Source organism: Pseudomyrmex gracilis, unplaced genomic scaffold (genome assembly GCF_002006095.1).
Source record: "Pseudomyrmex gracilis isolate BER0280 unplaced genomic scaffold, ASM200609v1 scaffold_167, whole genome shotgun sequence".
Taxonomy (NCBI): domain Eukaryota; kingdom Metazoa; phylum Arthropoda; class Insecta; order Hymenoptera; family Formicidae; genus Pseudomyrmex; species Pseudomyrmex gracilis.
Genome location: NW_018020751.1, coordinates 258,558 through 272,349, shown reverse-complemented (window position 1 = coordinate 272,349; position 13,792 = coordinate 258,558). Strand labels below are relative to the sequence as shown.

The window sequence follows — 13,792 nt, the reverse complement described above, 5'->3', positions numbered from 1 at the left end:
GAATAAACAAAAAAATATTATTTAATCACCAGGAGAAACAAATTAATTGTAAGAAAAACCGTAAAGTTTGTTTTTGTATTTTTCATTTGCAACACACAGTCGCCGTTACTTTAAGAAATTTTCATCTCATCACGTTGGAGAAACGATCCTTTAACAAAAGCGATTATCGAATCATCGCACAGGCAAGCGATAAGCAATTGAACTATAGCCTCGAGAGGATAATAGCGTATAATCAGAAGGCACACTCATGCTAAACAGCGTCGGTCTTGCACGCAAATAATCGACTGCGGAGAAAGAAGACAAGAGTTATTACGGCTGTTACCTATTGGTAATAGTAATGCGCGCCGTTGCTTTCATCGTACTTTCGCAATGGGTAATCAATGACATGAGCGATACACGCAGGTTTTATTATCATCATCGTTTTTTTTTTTTATTATCATCAAATACATTAATGGGGTATTAAAAATAGAGGGACGGGCGCACTAGCCGAAACGAGATGACGCGTTACAATCGTCCCGGAAGAGAGCTCGAAATATTTACACGATAATAATAAAATGAGTATTTCGTTTTTACACGTTGTCGCACGAACGTGTCCATGTGCCGTTCAACAGGAAACACAATATGCGCGCATGCTTCACGCGTGCGAGACGTGCTGCGATGTCGCAGGCGCTTCGAAAGACATCGAATGACATACGTCCGTTTTTGTAGGAACTCTGTTTCCCGTTTGTGTTTCTCCCTTTATTTACTCTTTTAATACTCATGACGACAAAGCGATACAAAAACTCATAGAGCATCGGAGGAGTCATCAAGATATGACGCACTTTTCGGTGTCCCGCTGAGCTTGATTGGACGATGACGTGGACGCTGGAGTGCGTTTTCGCGCGCACGCCACCGCGTCGTTCGGCACGTAAGAGATCCTGACGCCGCCGTAAGCTCTTCGAGGAGGCAGCGCGTAAGCAGCGGCCTCGTCCGAGCTACTGGACGAGCTGCACGTCGAACAACAGCTCTCGATGTCGTCGTCTTCGCCGTCCATTCTCGATCTAGACGTACTCGCTATTCCTGAAAAGACAAACGTACAATGGCACTTCTTTTAGTATGAACTTAAATAAAAACGCTCCCATATGCGCGCAAACTTTTGTTTACATAAAATTAATACTCTACGTACCCCAAGCGGACGTGCTGGCGGCTTCGTCGGACTGTAGACTTCTCGATCGAGACACGTTCGTCTTCGATAGCGAGACCGGCGGTGGAGAAGACGATGACGATGAGTTGTGGTCGTTCGATGGCGAAAGGGGAATGCGCGACGTTGCGCCGTGGTCGTTGACATCCAAATCCCCCTGGAATCGCACGCGTCGCGACGTCGGCGTCGGCGGATCCGTCTGACTGGTTCCGAGTCCGGGATTGACCGGCGACGTCGTCGCCTCTTCCGTCAACATACCGCCGGGAGCCGCCACGCCACCGGTCGATATCGACATCGACGCTGACGCTCCGGAAGATGGTCGCGGTGGCGGCAACTCCGGCATACTCGACGCATGAGAAGGCGTGTTGGTTTGCACGCATCTAAGAGGTTCTCGATCCCGCGCTTGCATCAGTCTAACAATACATACGATTTGCAACAGATGAGAAATTAGCGTGTATGAAATTAATCAGAACTTTTGACAGAGATGTGTGTGCAATAACAGCTGGTTAACGTACCTTCCTAATTCGCCGCGATTTTCGTCAGAATGAGATCCGCGTTCTTGCAGCAATCTCTCAAGATTTCGCTCGAGAAGCACTCTGTCTAGGCCGCTCGGTCTAGATCCGCTGGAGGTGAGACTTTCCGTGCCAAACTCGGGATTCAAAGTGTTCTGGGTCGGTGTCGTCGCCAAGGAAGCAGAAACTTGTTGGTGCCTTCTTGTCATTCGAGGCGAATTTCTTGGAGATCCGAGAGTATGCCTCGAGCCCGGAGGAAGCGGAGGTGGAGGTGGAGGAGGTGGACTAGACGAACCCTCGCTTGTGGCCACCGTTTGCCTTCTGCCGCTCCTTGTGTAAACAAGAAATCATCATATCACAGACGCTAATTTTATTTAGACAGAATAAATAATTATAATAAATTTAACGTATTTTTTTATCCGTCTCATTGGCGTTTCGCAATTATTCAAAATGTAACGTTAATTTATCAGAGAAATAAAAATTGCTGAAATGTTTTTGTCGGACGAAACGAAATGGTGCTAATTATTTTTTGTTACGGAGTTCAAAATATTTGCATAATAATAATATTTACATTCGCGCATGCTAAAAACCTGCAATTAAAAGATACTAAAATTTATAGTATTCAATACTTCTTTACACACGCGCTTCCATAAATGAAAATCGCCTATGGATATAAGCCAAATTTAAATTCAACGACGCAAAGTGCCGATATATAATAAACAACACTCTAACAAGCGCTCGGGGCACAAATAATTCAACACGCATCACTGATTTTTATTAGCAATAATATCAGCAGCTCAGTTACACCTGTAGAACGAAACACTGCTCGAGCCGTAATAAAATTTACATATCAGTTTCGTAACGAAAATGCTCAAACTTTTATTAAAGGCTCACTTCGTCCGAATTACGCATAATCGATATAGCTGCAGTAAGCCTCGTAATAAAAGCACTCAGAGAGAACTTAAGACGCACAATAAAATAAAATTATAGTTTTATAATTAAATATAATTCTATTTCTTAAAATATGTAATCGTCCTTCTTCCAGATTATTAAACATTTGAGATAAAACATAAACTTTAAGGGTGAGTTTTTTTGCTAACGCGTGCAAACTTTAATCTCAAGTTTTTAATCGTCTCTTTCGTCTCTTTCTGCTACTGCTCTTAGCAGGAAATGAGTTAGTTGGCAAAGCCACATTAGTAATTTATCGCTACCGTAATAATTCATCGAAGTGCGGCGCTAGTCGGGAGCAGCGCAGCGCTCGTACGTAATCGCGGGACGTTCCGACAGCTATAAATTTTTGCGCACGAATCCGGCACGGTCTCCGCGTCGCTTCGCAGCCGCCGGTAGGTAGGATATTGCCAGAGCAATCCTCGTGACCTCTACCTTGGCGAGAAGGTATGCGACGAAGCAGTGCTCACCTGAGAAAAGACGGCGGGGGCGGCGGCGGCCCGGCGGAGGAGTCGCTCGGTGTCGTCGGCGGTTCCCCCTTGCTGCACGCTATGCTGCAGTAAATGGCACCACGTCGCGGCAGGAACGGCCGACCCAGGAGGGAGGCGCGGCAGGTCGCGCAGCAGAAACAGGCCTCGGTCGCGTGCCAGTGCTGACCCTCGTGCGACATTTGGCCCTGGTCGACGCCGATCGGCTCGCCACAGCTGTCGCAGTACTCGGCGAAGGAGGCGTCGAAGCACCGAAGACAGTACGGCCGGCCTTCTCTCATCACGTACCGCTGGCCACCGAGCTGCGGGCAAAAGAACGGGTGGGTCGTGTGAATTTATTGTACAGGACGTCAATCGCGGGAGAGACGATTACAATCGCAACTCGCCGCGACGAGAGTTGGATACATTGTTTACAGATAAAAAAAACGGAAATTGGAAAACGAAAGAGCAGCGGAAGAACACAAAGCAGTATTTTATTACTCTATCCAATAATGTATAAGTTTTATAACGCGATAATATATGTCTAGTTTTTAAGTTTTGACAAAATATAGGTGTGATATTTCAATGTAAGAGAAACGGGCGTGACTTTAGCGATAATGGCAGAATACCACGGTGACCGGTTATTCACTGGAGCATGTACTTTACACACAGCAGCAATCTGATAAGATGCAGGTTCTTGGACTCTTCGCGCTTCACTTGTGTCCGCAACGTAGTGTTATGTTAGTTTACATTTTTTAAGCTAGCAAAATGTATGTATTTTTCGTTGTTAATTAATGAAATTACACATTCAGACAGATTTAAGACAAAGTTGCTCGCCGTCTTGAATTTTTTTTTTCCAAGTTTTCTTCTTCAGATGCATCTATTCATAAGTTCACACCGCGGTGAACACCCGATGTAACGTGAGTAACGCGGAAAGCATGTTGCTTCTGTGCGCTCGTGAGCGCGCTATCTAAGTCGGAAGACATATCTGGAGATAGAGTCAGCTGGCGCGGGATTATGAATTGCTACGCAGCTGTAAATTTGATAGCGAACGTAATCATTAGTAACTCCGCGACGGCGGCGCGCGTTTCCGATGTAGTACAATCGTGCGAATACCGTTAACTTGAACCAATTCGTCGCGGCGAGAAGAGAACTCGCGTTCCGTAAAAGAAGTCATATTTTTTTCACGGTTTACAAATATATAAACCTGCTTCTCTCATTGCCACTTTCGTCTTCGTGCAAAGAGAACCGACGTACAACCGTCGTCAAACTGCATTTACGTGCGCATCCACCACATTTGCAATCGTGCGTAAATATTTCCATAACTCGTTACTGAAAGAATTTCCGCGTGTTAATTAATAAAAATTAACAATAAAAAGAAAAAGTATGTCAACAGTCTTATTCCCTTTTCTTCCGACAACTGTGTGATATATTCTTTCGGATTCTCATTTCATTTACATTATGCTCGTCGAATGCAAATCGTTCATTGTGCATTATCATCGTCATTATCATCGCACTGATCTGAGCATTCTCACCTGTCGATCACACTCGAGACAGGCAAAGTGCCGCATATGCCAGGCCTTGCCCTCCGCCTCGGTGCACTCGTCGGCGAGGATGATCTCGTCGCAAGCGCAGCACCGGGGTTTAAGGGTTTCGGCGTGGTGACGACCGCAGTAGAGCCTGCCGTCCCGCCAAAAGTAGATTAGATCGACCAGCAGCTGGCGGCACACGCAGCAGACAAAGCAGGCGGGATGCCAGAGCGCGGCCGGGCCCGCCCGACTCGCCGCAACAGCCATCTCGCCGGCCGCAATTGCGCGTCCGCACTCGCGGCAACCGGCGCCGTGCGGCCGCTCGAGCTGGCTCGCGTGTCCACGTCCGAGCGCTTCGCGTTTCCGTTGCGCCGCGAACACCCGCAATTCGCGTTTTTCCTCCTCGGACAGGCCGCTGCAGTATCGCGCCTCGTTGTCGTGCGGCGGTAGCTGCTGAAGCAGCTGCCTGACACGCTCTCGCTCGCCGGCGCTACCCGCGTACGGGATCTTGTCCTCCGGCAGCGCGCTGAAGTACAAATGCACCTGCAAAACAAGCCAAAGCGCGGAATTCAAATTCGTGAATCCGGAGGTGAAAATAGGAATAGGAATTCGCGATAACACGTTTCGCACCGCCGTGAGCATCAATCATCCAAGTCACGTGTGCGAAATAATAATAATGCGAGTCTATCGTGAAAATTGCGACGACACAACCTGTGGTTACTTTACGTCAAACGTGGGACTTTACCGCACTCAAGCATATTACGGATATTAAGGAAATTCTCTCTAACGGCTCTCTCCGAGTTACCAACCCATATGATATTCGCACGAGTATTTCGAAGAGCAACACTTTTCCTTTTGTGACACTTTTTGTAAGAATTTTTTTTTTTTTTTTAATACGAAGATAATTGTAATGTCAATTCTATAATTGATAAGTCGCGCGTCATTTAATTTTTCACGTTACCACACACACGTTTTTCCACATATGGAAAAACAAGATATCAACTACACCGACTTTGATCAAACAACTGACGTCTAAGGTTTTAGATCAGTTCGTAACTGATTGTTTTTTTTTTTTTTTTTTTCATGTCTTCATCCGTCGTACCGGTTGTAATATAGAGAGGGGAAAAGAATTTAGTGTCAACCGCTGCAGCTGACGTTAACCGATGGCCGTTGAAACTCGCCCTGACCGTCGCAAATTTAGATAAGTATCAGAATGAGTACTGTCAACATGCCGAAGAAACGAGTTTTCGAAAGAAAACACTGACTGGCGTTTATATTGCTGAAAAACTTGCTACAGGACGAGTCCCCGACGACGATGGAGAAAATAAGAAAAGTGTGGGCGCGAAATATAAAAGCTATAAAAAAATACGCGGTATTCAGTATTCTCACGACACACACGCACACACACAGCTTGAAAGAGATTCTGTTATCGCGACTATTTTCATAAGAATACATGCCTGTGCGAAAGAGTGAAATTGCGCGCGCGCGCGCGCGCGCGGTTTCGCTCAATAGCCATCGGCACATTTACGCATAATCGAGTTTCTAACACAATCTAGCGGTAAATTTCTTTGCGCTACGCCTTGCGCCGGTTTACGAGCAGCAATAAGCATCGATGTTCCGCGCGAGCTATTAAACGCTTCACGCGCAAATCTCGCGCACACGAGATTTCTCTTGCGCTCCGCGCGCCGCCGCAAAAGAAATTGATGTCCTTCGCAAAAATTGTTAATTGCACAATTAATCATTACGTGTGGTACAAAAAAAAAAAAAAAAAAACTCCAGATGTTTTACATAATAGCACGTAGATTAACCGATTCTTCTAAACCAGAGTGTGTCGATGTACCGTTCGATTTGTACAAAACAAAAAAAAAACCACACAAGTCAATCGCGCTCCAAGGTCTGTCAGTTTTTATGAATGCACAGGATATGTACAGTACAGTCTCAGCAAACTGTTGAGTTTCGGGAGAACACTCGAGATCTTCGCGCGAAGACGCGAATTGATGCGCGCGGGGTGGCTCGAGAGCGCGAAAAGCTTGTTGCGCGGGATTACCGTCTCTCCTCGCCGAGAACGCCGAGTCATAATATATAATGCGCGTTAGACGTAATGACACTTAAAATGAGTAAAGAAAACGCGCGGACGAACGTTGCTGGGACAGGCTGCGGACGAGGCGAGAAAGCGGGAAATAAAAGCGAGAAGGTGAATAAGAAGACAGAGAAAGATAGAAAGATGAGGATTTGCTCGCCGCCACGCCGCGAAGTCGCGAAATAAACGACGATATTCGCACGCGGCACGAACGGCAAACCGAGAACTCTATTTCACGGCGTGCCGGCGCAAAACGCTCCCGCTTAAACCAATTAAAGGGACGACGCGAGCACGTTAGTTAGCCCCTTCCTCTTCGACGAGAAGAATTCTAACGTTTAACAATTTATCATTACCGTGCGTTTAATTAAATAAAATGATTTCGTTTTTCGAGAGAGATGCGCGAGAAATGATCTTGAAGAAAAATAACACTCGTGACTCTACGCGATGATGTAAATACAAATTATTGTAAAAAAAAACAAAATCGCACTAATTTTCACGACACTGATAATTTCAGAAGAGCTACTTGATGTTAAAAAAAAAAAAAAAAAAAAAAAGATTTCGCGTTCGCAGTAGCTGTGTGAGATGATGAACTGTGAAAGACACTGCGAGATAACAGGTAGAAGGATCAGTGTCGCAGCTAAAGTACGTGCTGATAAAGAAGAAGAGACGAACGAATCGGGAACTCGTTTGTACAATCCGTTTTACATCGTTGTAGAATTTGAATTTGACGTAATCCGCGATGCGACATGCGTCGCCGTGTCGTGACGCATTAATGCGCATCGGTTGACAAAAGTCTGCCGACCCACACGAAAGATTGATTTGACATGCATCTGTGTGTAGCTTTAGTTTTTTTTTTTCAACGCCTCCGATAGCTCTGCTCCCCATCCCAGTTACCGATATATTTTTGTCTTACGAAAGCAAGAGAGAGAGAGAGAGAGAGAGAGAAGATGCGTGTGTCTTAAATTTTTGTCAATACATTCGAGAGATGAAATCGCGAGTCTCTGACGCTGCACGACACTTTGTCTCAGAGCGGATTAATTAATGAAGTTATTTGTTTGTGTCAAACAAAAATAAAACACGCGCGCTAATAATTCAAAGAATAACAAACATATTCGAATAACAATAAATACTTTAACAAGCTTGAGGATGTGAAATTTTTTTCAGTCGTTTTCTTTCTTTAGCGTTACAAAATCTAGAAACCTATTTTCCCGCGAACACACAGAGAGATAGAATATAAAAAAAAAGAAAAAAAAGAAAAAAAGAAAAATATGATCACGCGCGGTTGATACATTTTACATCCTCTTGCATTCTTCAACCGTGCCCATTTTCGGGTGAAGCTCTCGATTGCGCTTTATCATCGTGTCCGGCGAGAACTTTCACCGACGCGCGGTCTGATGACTCACTGCGCTGTCGTCGTTCACGATGGTAATCGTCGCGGCGATCTACGGACCGCGCTTGTCGCGGTTACCGGTCGTCCCCGGCGAGACGAATCGCCGGGAACACCCTCGCGTTAGGTGCGTACGCGACAGACAAAAAGGCCTTACCGTCTCTTCTTCTCTCTCTCTCTTTTTTCTCTCAGCACAGTGAATTACTCTTGATTCTCATGAATTCAAGTTTATTTTCTACGCGCATTTGCTTGTCACATTCCAATTTAACCGCTTATTAATAAACTCGCATCAAGAGTTCAGCGGAATTTTCTCTTCTAAAACGATAATTTTCCCTTTCTATTTGTAAGACGCTGCATTTTTCATGTTTCAAGAGATTTATGAACGATACACGTGCTTTAGACGTGTATTATTGTATAATGTACAATAAATCTTTACTTTTTCCACTTTACCTGATCGGGCCTTAACCCGGGTGGCACCCATGTGTACTCTTCGAGCGCGCAGCCGCTATCGTCGTCGCTCTGCGAGTGCCTCTGTTGGTGTTGCATCAGGGCCTCCTGCAGCGCTAATCCGGCCGGCGCGGCTTGGACCGGGCTTTTAAACGGTTCCTGATGAGGCGCGCCGCCGGCGCCGCCCGGGAACGCCATGGCCATCGCCATCGGCGGACCCGGGCCTAGTCCGAGTCCCGATGGACCGCCCGCCTCCGTCGAAGCTCGCTGATGCTCCTCTCGCGGACACCTGCAGCTTCTGCACACTTTTCTGTAAGAAAAAATTTTATCTTCCGTGAGAACAATTTAATTTGAAATTTAAATCTCTTTTAATCTCTTTAATTGTACTTGTCAGAAAAGTTTCACTTTCTTCTGGCGCCCTTTCTTTATTGAAAGTTAAAGCTAATAAAAGTTAAAGGTAATATGACATCGAGACGCTACTCCGTCTTTTCATATAAATTTTACCGATGGAAGTTTTTTCTTCTAAAAATAGCTGCAAAAAAAAGTGCAACATCGAAATCCTTGTAGAGTCACATAATTATGTTTTCTTTGTTCTTGCATTTTTCCGAATTAAATTACAGACCTACATCTCTTCCCATGAGCGCGTTAAAACCTGAAATCTCCTAATTATAGGTCCAACCTTTGAGATTCGTGTCCAATCCAATTTATCCGAAAATATTCCGAGAAACCATTAAATTAGAAAAACGCGACACAATTCACACACATATCGGATTTCAAATACAATAGTTCTGCGTAAATAAGCACATGTCTATAGCATCGGAAAAACTAGACATAATGAGGGAAATGGAACACAATGGATGACAAAATAGAACAGTAATTATTTCACGTAATTGTCGACAGTCTCTCATTCTTCGCTTGAATAAATCGACATGTTTCAATTTAAAATTTTGCGCTTCGAGCATGTAAGGAAATCGGGCGTGCTCTGTTCCACATGTTCTGGTTCAGTGAGCGGTAAGTAGTTTATCGAAACGTCTTCGAGCGAAGACGATCGCGCGCGATGTAACGTCCACCACAATCACGGAACGATTTTTGATTAATACAAGGTTCGCGCGCTGTAGGCTATAAAGATGCCGTTTTCTAGCGCGAATCAGGTTGAGCTTGTTAAGTGGGAAATTGCGTTCCGCATAATCACGCAAAAGCTGACAAAATAAATTGATAAAAATAAAAAACGTGTCACATATATATATATACGACATATGGATTCTTAACAGAATTAAAAAAATGTCGATATTTCAGTATCAAGAAGATCTCACAATTTTTGAGGGGGATTAAAATATCGTGTTGTGTATTTTTAAAAACACATCGATTGTTATTTCTTACAACAGGATTTCGAAAAAATCAAATTTATGTTCAAAAATACAGAACGTATTTTTGCACGCGCAACGCGCGTTTAATTTTTTCGAAAAACCATAGAGAAAGATTTGCGTCACGCGACCGCAGAAATTCGTTTGGGAACATTCAACATTTCTCTTCACAAAGCGGCAGCAAACTTACTCCGAACAACCGGCGGCCACGTCGTAGCCCGAATGCACCGAACAACCGCAGTCGGCGGCCACACGGCCGCATTCCGCGTCTCCCGCGGTACGACGATCGAAACTGGTCCCGCCGTCGTGATGGGCGCCCTTCAGAAACTCCACGCACTTCTCCGTCGGGCTGGCACGCGACGTCGCCAACGCCGAGCAGCCGACCACCGCGGCGACGACGACGTCGTCGACATCGTCATCGTTCGTCCCATCGTTACCGCGATTTCTCAGAAACGCGTCCAGGTAATGCTCGTCGGCGGTACCCGGCAGATCGTAAACGATACCGGGCGTCGTCGTCCAGGGCGCGTCGATGCCTCCGGATCGCGCCGCGGCGTCCTCGTCATTCTGAGCGCCGATGACGTTTCTTGCCCCGTCGTTGTTCTTTCTGCCGTAGAGTTTGCGCAGATACGCTTCCTGGTGGCTTCTGGTCGCCCAGCATCCACCCTGCCACCATCGCTTCGAGCCCAGCACCGCGGTGCGTCTTCTTCGCGCTAAGCTCGACATGGTTCTTCTTGCGCGACCGACGACGAGGACGATCACGAACGGGCAACAACATCCGGACCCGACCGACGACGAGGACGGCGGTCGTTAAGATCGATTTCCACCGGCGGTTCTTCTGCTTCCTACCCTGGGCTTCACGGTGTACCCTCTCTCGACGATAATAATCGCCGTGGCAAGACCTTCTAATCTAGGAAACGCCGGCGGGGTCCTCTTCTTCCTTTCCTCCCTCTCACTTCTCTTCTTTCCTCCGCGTCGGTATATTATGACCCTTTTCGCGACCGCGTCGGTCGTCCTCTCTCTCTCTCTCTCTCTTGCAAAAGCTAATAAGACAACGCTTCGAGGCACTCGAGACACCGAGGTTTTTGTTCTCCGCGGGGAGACCCTCGTGTGCGGAGTGTAAGCGTATTAAATGCCTCTCGTCGTGGTATACGCTCTTGATTGCGTCTGGAGCCTGAGATTCCGGCTTTCCTGGAAGAGCTCCGTGATGGGAGAAGCCGAAGAAGACCGCCTTGGCCTCTCTCGCGCAATTGTTTTTGCGGTGATACTCGCTCGGTAAGTGTATCGGAGAGAGGCTAATAAGAGGTAAGCGCGCTTTCTCTCAACGATATCCTCCTCCCCGACGTCAATTTCGTTTGATCGATAAGCACTAATCGGCACACTTTATCTCGTCTTCCGAGTGACGTCTCTTTTCATTTCACTCGAACATTTCACTCAGCGAGATTTCTCGTTAAGTGTTTTTTTTTCTTCTTTTTTTTTTCTTTTTTTGAAGGAGGCGGTCAGTCGCAATAATGATAGAGACGATTACGTCTGCCGTTTGTCGATGCATCTTTTGTTGAGGTTTTTGCCGCCATTATCTCGCGATATCGATCGTTCTGCACGCGAAAGAACATTATGTGTCGGCATCGCATCATCGACGTGCTTCAGAGATGTCATTTCGTTCGCATTGATACGAGATCGATATAAATCGAAATAAAAGAGTTCCTCCTCGCGGAACGGCGAGAGACGTATCGCGAAATATACCTCTTTCTCGCGAGAGATAGAGAGGCGATTGAGTCGCCGAACGGAGCGACTCGTTGCCGCGGTGAGAGAATGGAGGACTCAATCGCGCGATGCCGTCGTCGTGTATCCTCGTCGTCTCGCGAGCGTCTCGCCGCCGCCGGCAGCATCGGATTCATCGCGTCGCTCGTTCAGCATTTCTCGATTGGCACGCGCGCTCGCGAAACGCGAACCTACTCGCCGCGGCCTCGGTCTCGAGCAATAAGGGCGGCCTGAAGTGGCGAAGGGGAATGAGAGAGAAAGGTACGCGACGCGCAAAGGGCAGGAGGAGGGAATGACCAGAGAGAGAACAAGGCGGAAAGGGAGAAGATCGAGTGCGCTCCGACGAAAGCGGCTCCTCGATGAGGAGCACGAGAGGGAAGATAAAGTTCGAAAGATAAAGGGAAGAAGAAAGAGCGCAACGTAATAGAAAGAAAAAATACGGACGCAGAGGATAGGACGAGCGGATCGGAGGGTTGAGAACAAATCTCTGTGTATACGTATAACCGGTAGTACAGCACGGATTAACGTTTTAATATGCGACACCTATCGCGCGGCACAAAAGGCGGTCGATCGGCGGGGCCCGATGATACGCGATGGAGCGATCGCGCTTCAGCTCGCGTGTCGGAATCCCAGGGCCCGACCAACGGCTTAAACCACGCAATTGTGATGCACTGCGCGTGGAAATTCACACGCTGATGACAACCGCACACGTTTTACTTGTCAATGAAATTTCACTATCGAATTCAAATGAACTTTGGAGCACGTTATATTACATCTTGACACTTGTTTTCGGAGCACTTGTGACGCGACCCGGGTGGCGCGGGTTGGTGTCGTCACGACGGATCTCGCGTCAGTTTTTAATCGAGCGCACCCGAGTGCGAAATTTTCTCGCATCGTCGAGGGACGCGGCCATCCGCGGAAAATACCGAAGTACGACGCAGAAGTACTTCGTGAAGTACGCGCGACGCGCATTACACGTACTTCTAAAAGTTACATCCCGTTTCTCGTCCTGCCGGCACGGGGCGTGCTGAGGCCGAGCGGACACTGAGCATACTCTGGGACTCAGCGGGCCCCCGTGCGGGGCGGAAAGGAGAAGAGGGAGGACACGGGCAAGGGGCTCGCAAGCGAGCGCGCGAGGAAGGAGGAACGGAGCGAACGAGCGAGCAAGCGAGGAGAGTCGCGTCGGTGCGTGTAACTCCAACGTTACCAATACGCGCGCAAACTCCCCCCTCTTCGCCCATCTGTCGCGTCTCTCTTTCTCTCTCTGTCCCGCTACTCTCTCGATATATTTATATTCGTTTCTAATACGTGCGGCGTGTCGGGGCCCGACGCCTCTCGCCGTGGGCCTACGTCGGAATACGCGAGGCCCGGTTCCGCGTATGCGTGCTCGCGACGGGCCTCAGGCCCTCGAGCGAGCGAGCGAGCGAGCGAACGGAGCACGTCACTCTGCTCTGCTCCGCTTTGCTTCACTCTGTTCTTGGCGAAGAGCAACTTCTACAACGACATTCTAAAAGACACATCACATCTTTCTTCATCGTGCGGAATATACATCCATTGCCGGTTATCGGTTGGCGGTTCAAGATAAAGATGTTTCTGCTGCTGCGCTTAATTGCCACTTGAGAAGAAATTTCGTTCGCGAAAACCATCAAGAAAAGATAAAAACTTTATCAATCGTTTATATATTTGTTTTTTTTGCACCAAATAAAATTAATAACACGTTCATGTTCTTAACTTTGATTCCAAACAGATGGATATTTATTTCTGTTTGTGAGATATACGTGTAATGAGAACGAAAGATATAATTTATAACATCCGGTTTTGGAAGCAACTCCACATTTAAATTAGACCTTGCGAGTTGAAGTGAATTTATTAGACTTGAATTTCATTTATTCCCATTCTCTGAAATCTCTTTTCAGAGATGAGTTTTTTTTGTTTTTTTAAGTATTTAACGTCAAAACTTTTTTACATAAAATCTTCACAATTGTGGTTCACATTTACATTTATCAGAAATCAGCAGAACAATTAATTGCTAATATTAACGCCTATAAAAAAATAGATTAAATATGATAACATGATAAAATTAAAGCCTTATATACGTGTGATACACGAGGGACACAGTA

General features: G+C 46.6%; 1 protein-coding gene across 1 annotated transcript; it reads right to left on the bottom strand.

Annotated features, from left to right (window-relative positions):
* Window positions 1-419: 419 nt before the first annotated feature.
* Window positions 420-12,699, bottom strand: LOC109857623 (protein prickle-like). Its single transcript, XM_020434124.1, has 7 exons — window positions 10,105-12,699; window positions 8,554-8,860; window positions 4,643-5,179; window positions 3,111-3,430; window positions 1,696-2,022; window positions 1,166-1,593; window positions 420-1,059 (listed from the first exon to the last, which is right to left on the bottom strand). The coding sequence occupies exons 1-7, from the start codon at window positions 10,635-10,637 to the stop codon at window positions 806-808; spliced, it is 2,706 nt and encodes a 901-aa protein (XP_020289713.1). The 5' UTR covers window positions 10,638-12,699; the 3' UTR covers window positions 420-805.
* Between the last annotated feature and the right edge of the window lie 1,093 nt (window positions 12,700-13,792).

What these genes read in the sequence shown, in the direction of transcription:
- LOC109857623 (XM_020434124.1), bottom strand. Translation starts at nt 10,637, where the DNA reads ATGTCGAGCTTAGCGCGAAGAAGACGCACCGCGGTGCTGGGCTCGAAG. An exon ending in GTGGCCGCCGGTTGTTCGGA is followed by an intron (nt 8,861 to 10,104) that starts GTAAGTTTGCTG and finishes TTTTTCTTACAG; the next exon opens with AAAAGTGTGCAGAAGCTGCA. An exon ending in CCGGGTTAAGGCCCGATCAG is followed by an intron (nt 5,180 to 8,553) that starts GTAAAGTGGAAA and finishes CTTGTTTTGCAG; the next exon opens with GTGCATTTGTACTTCAGCGC.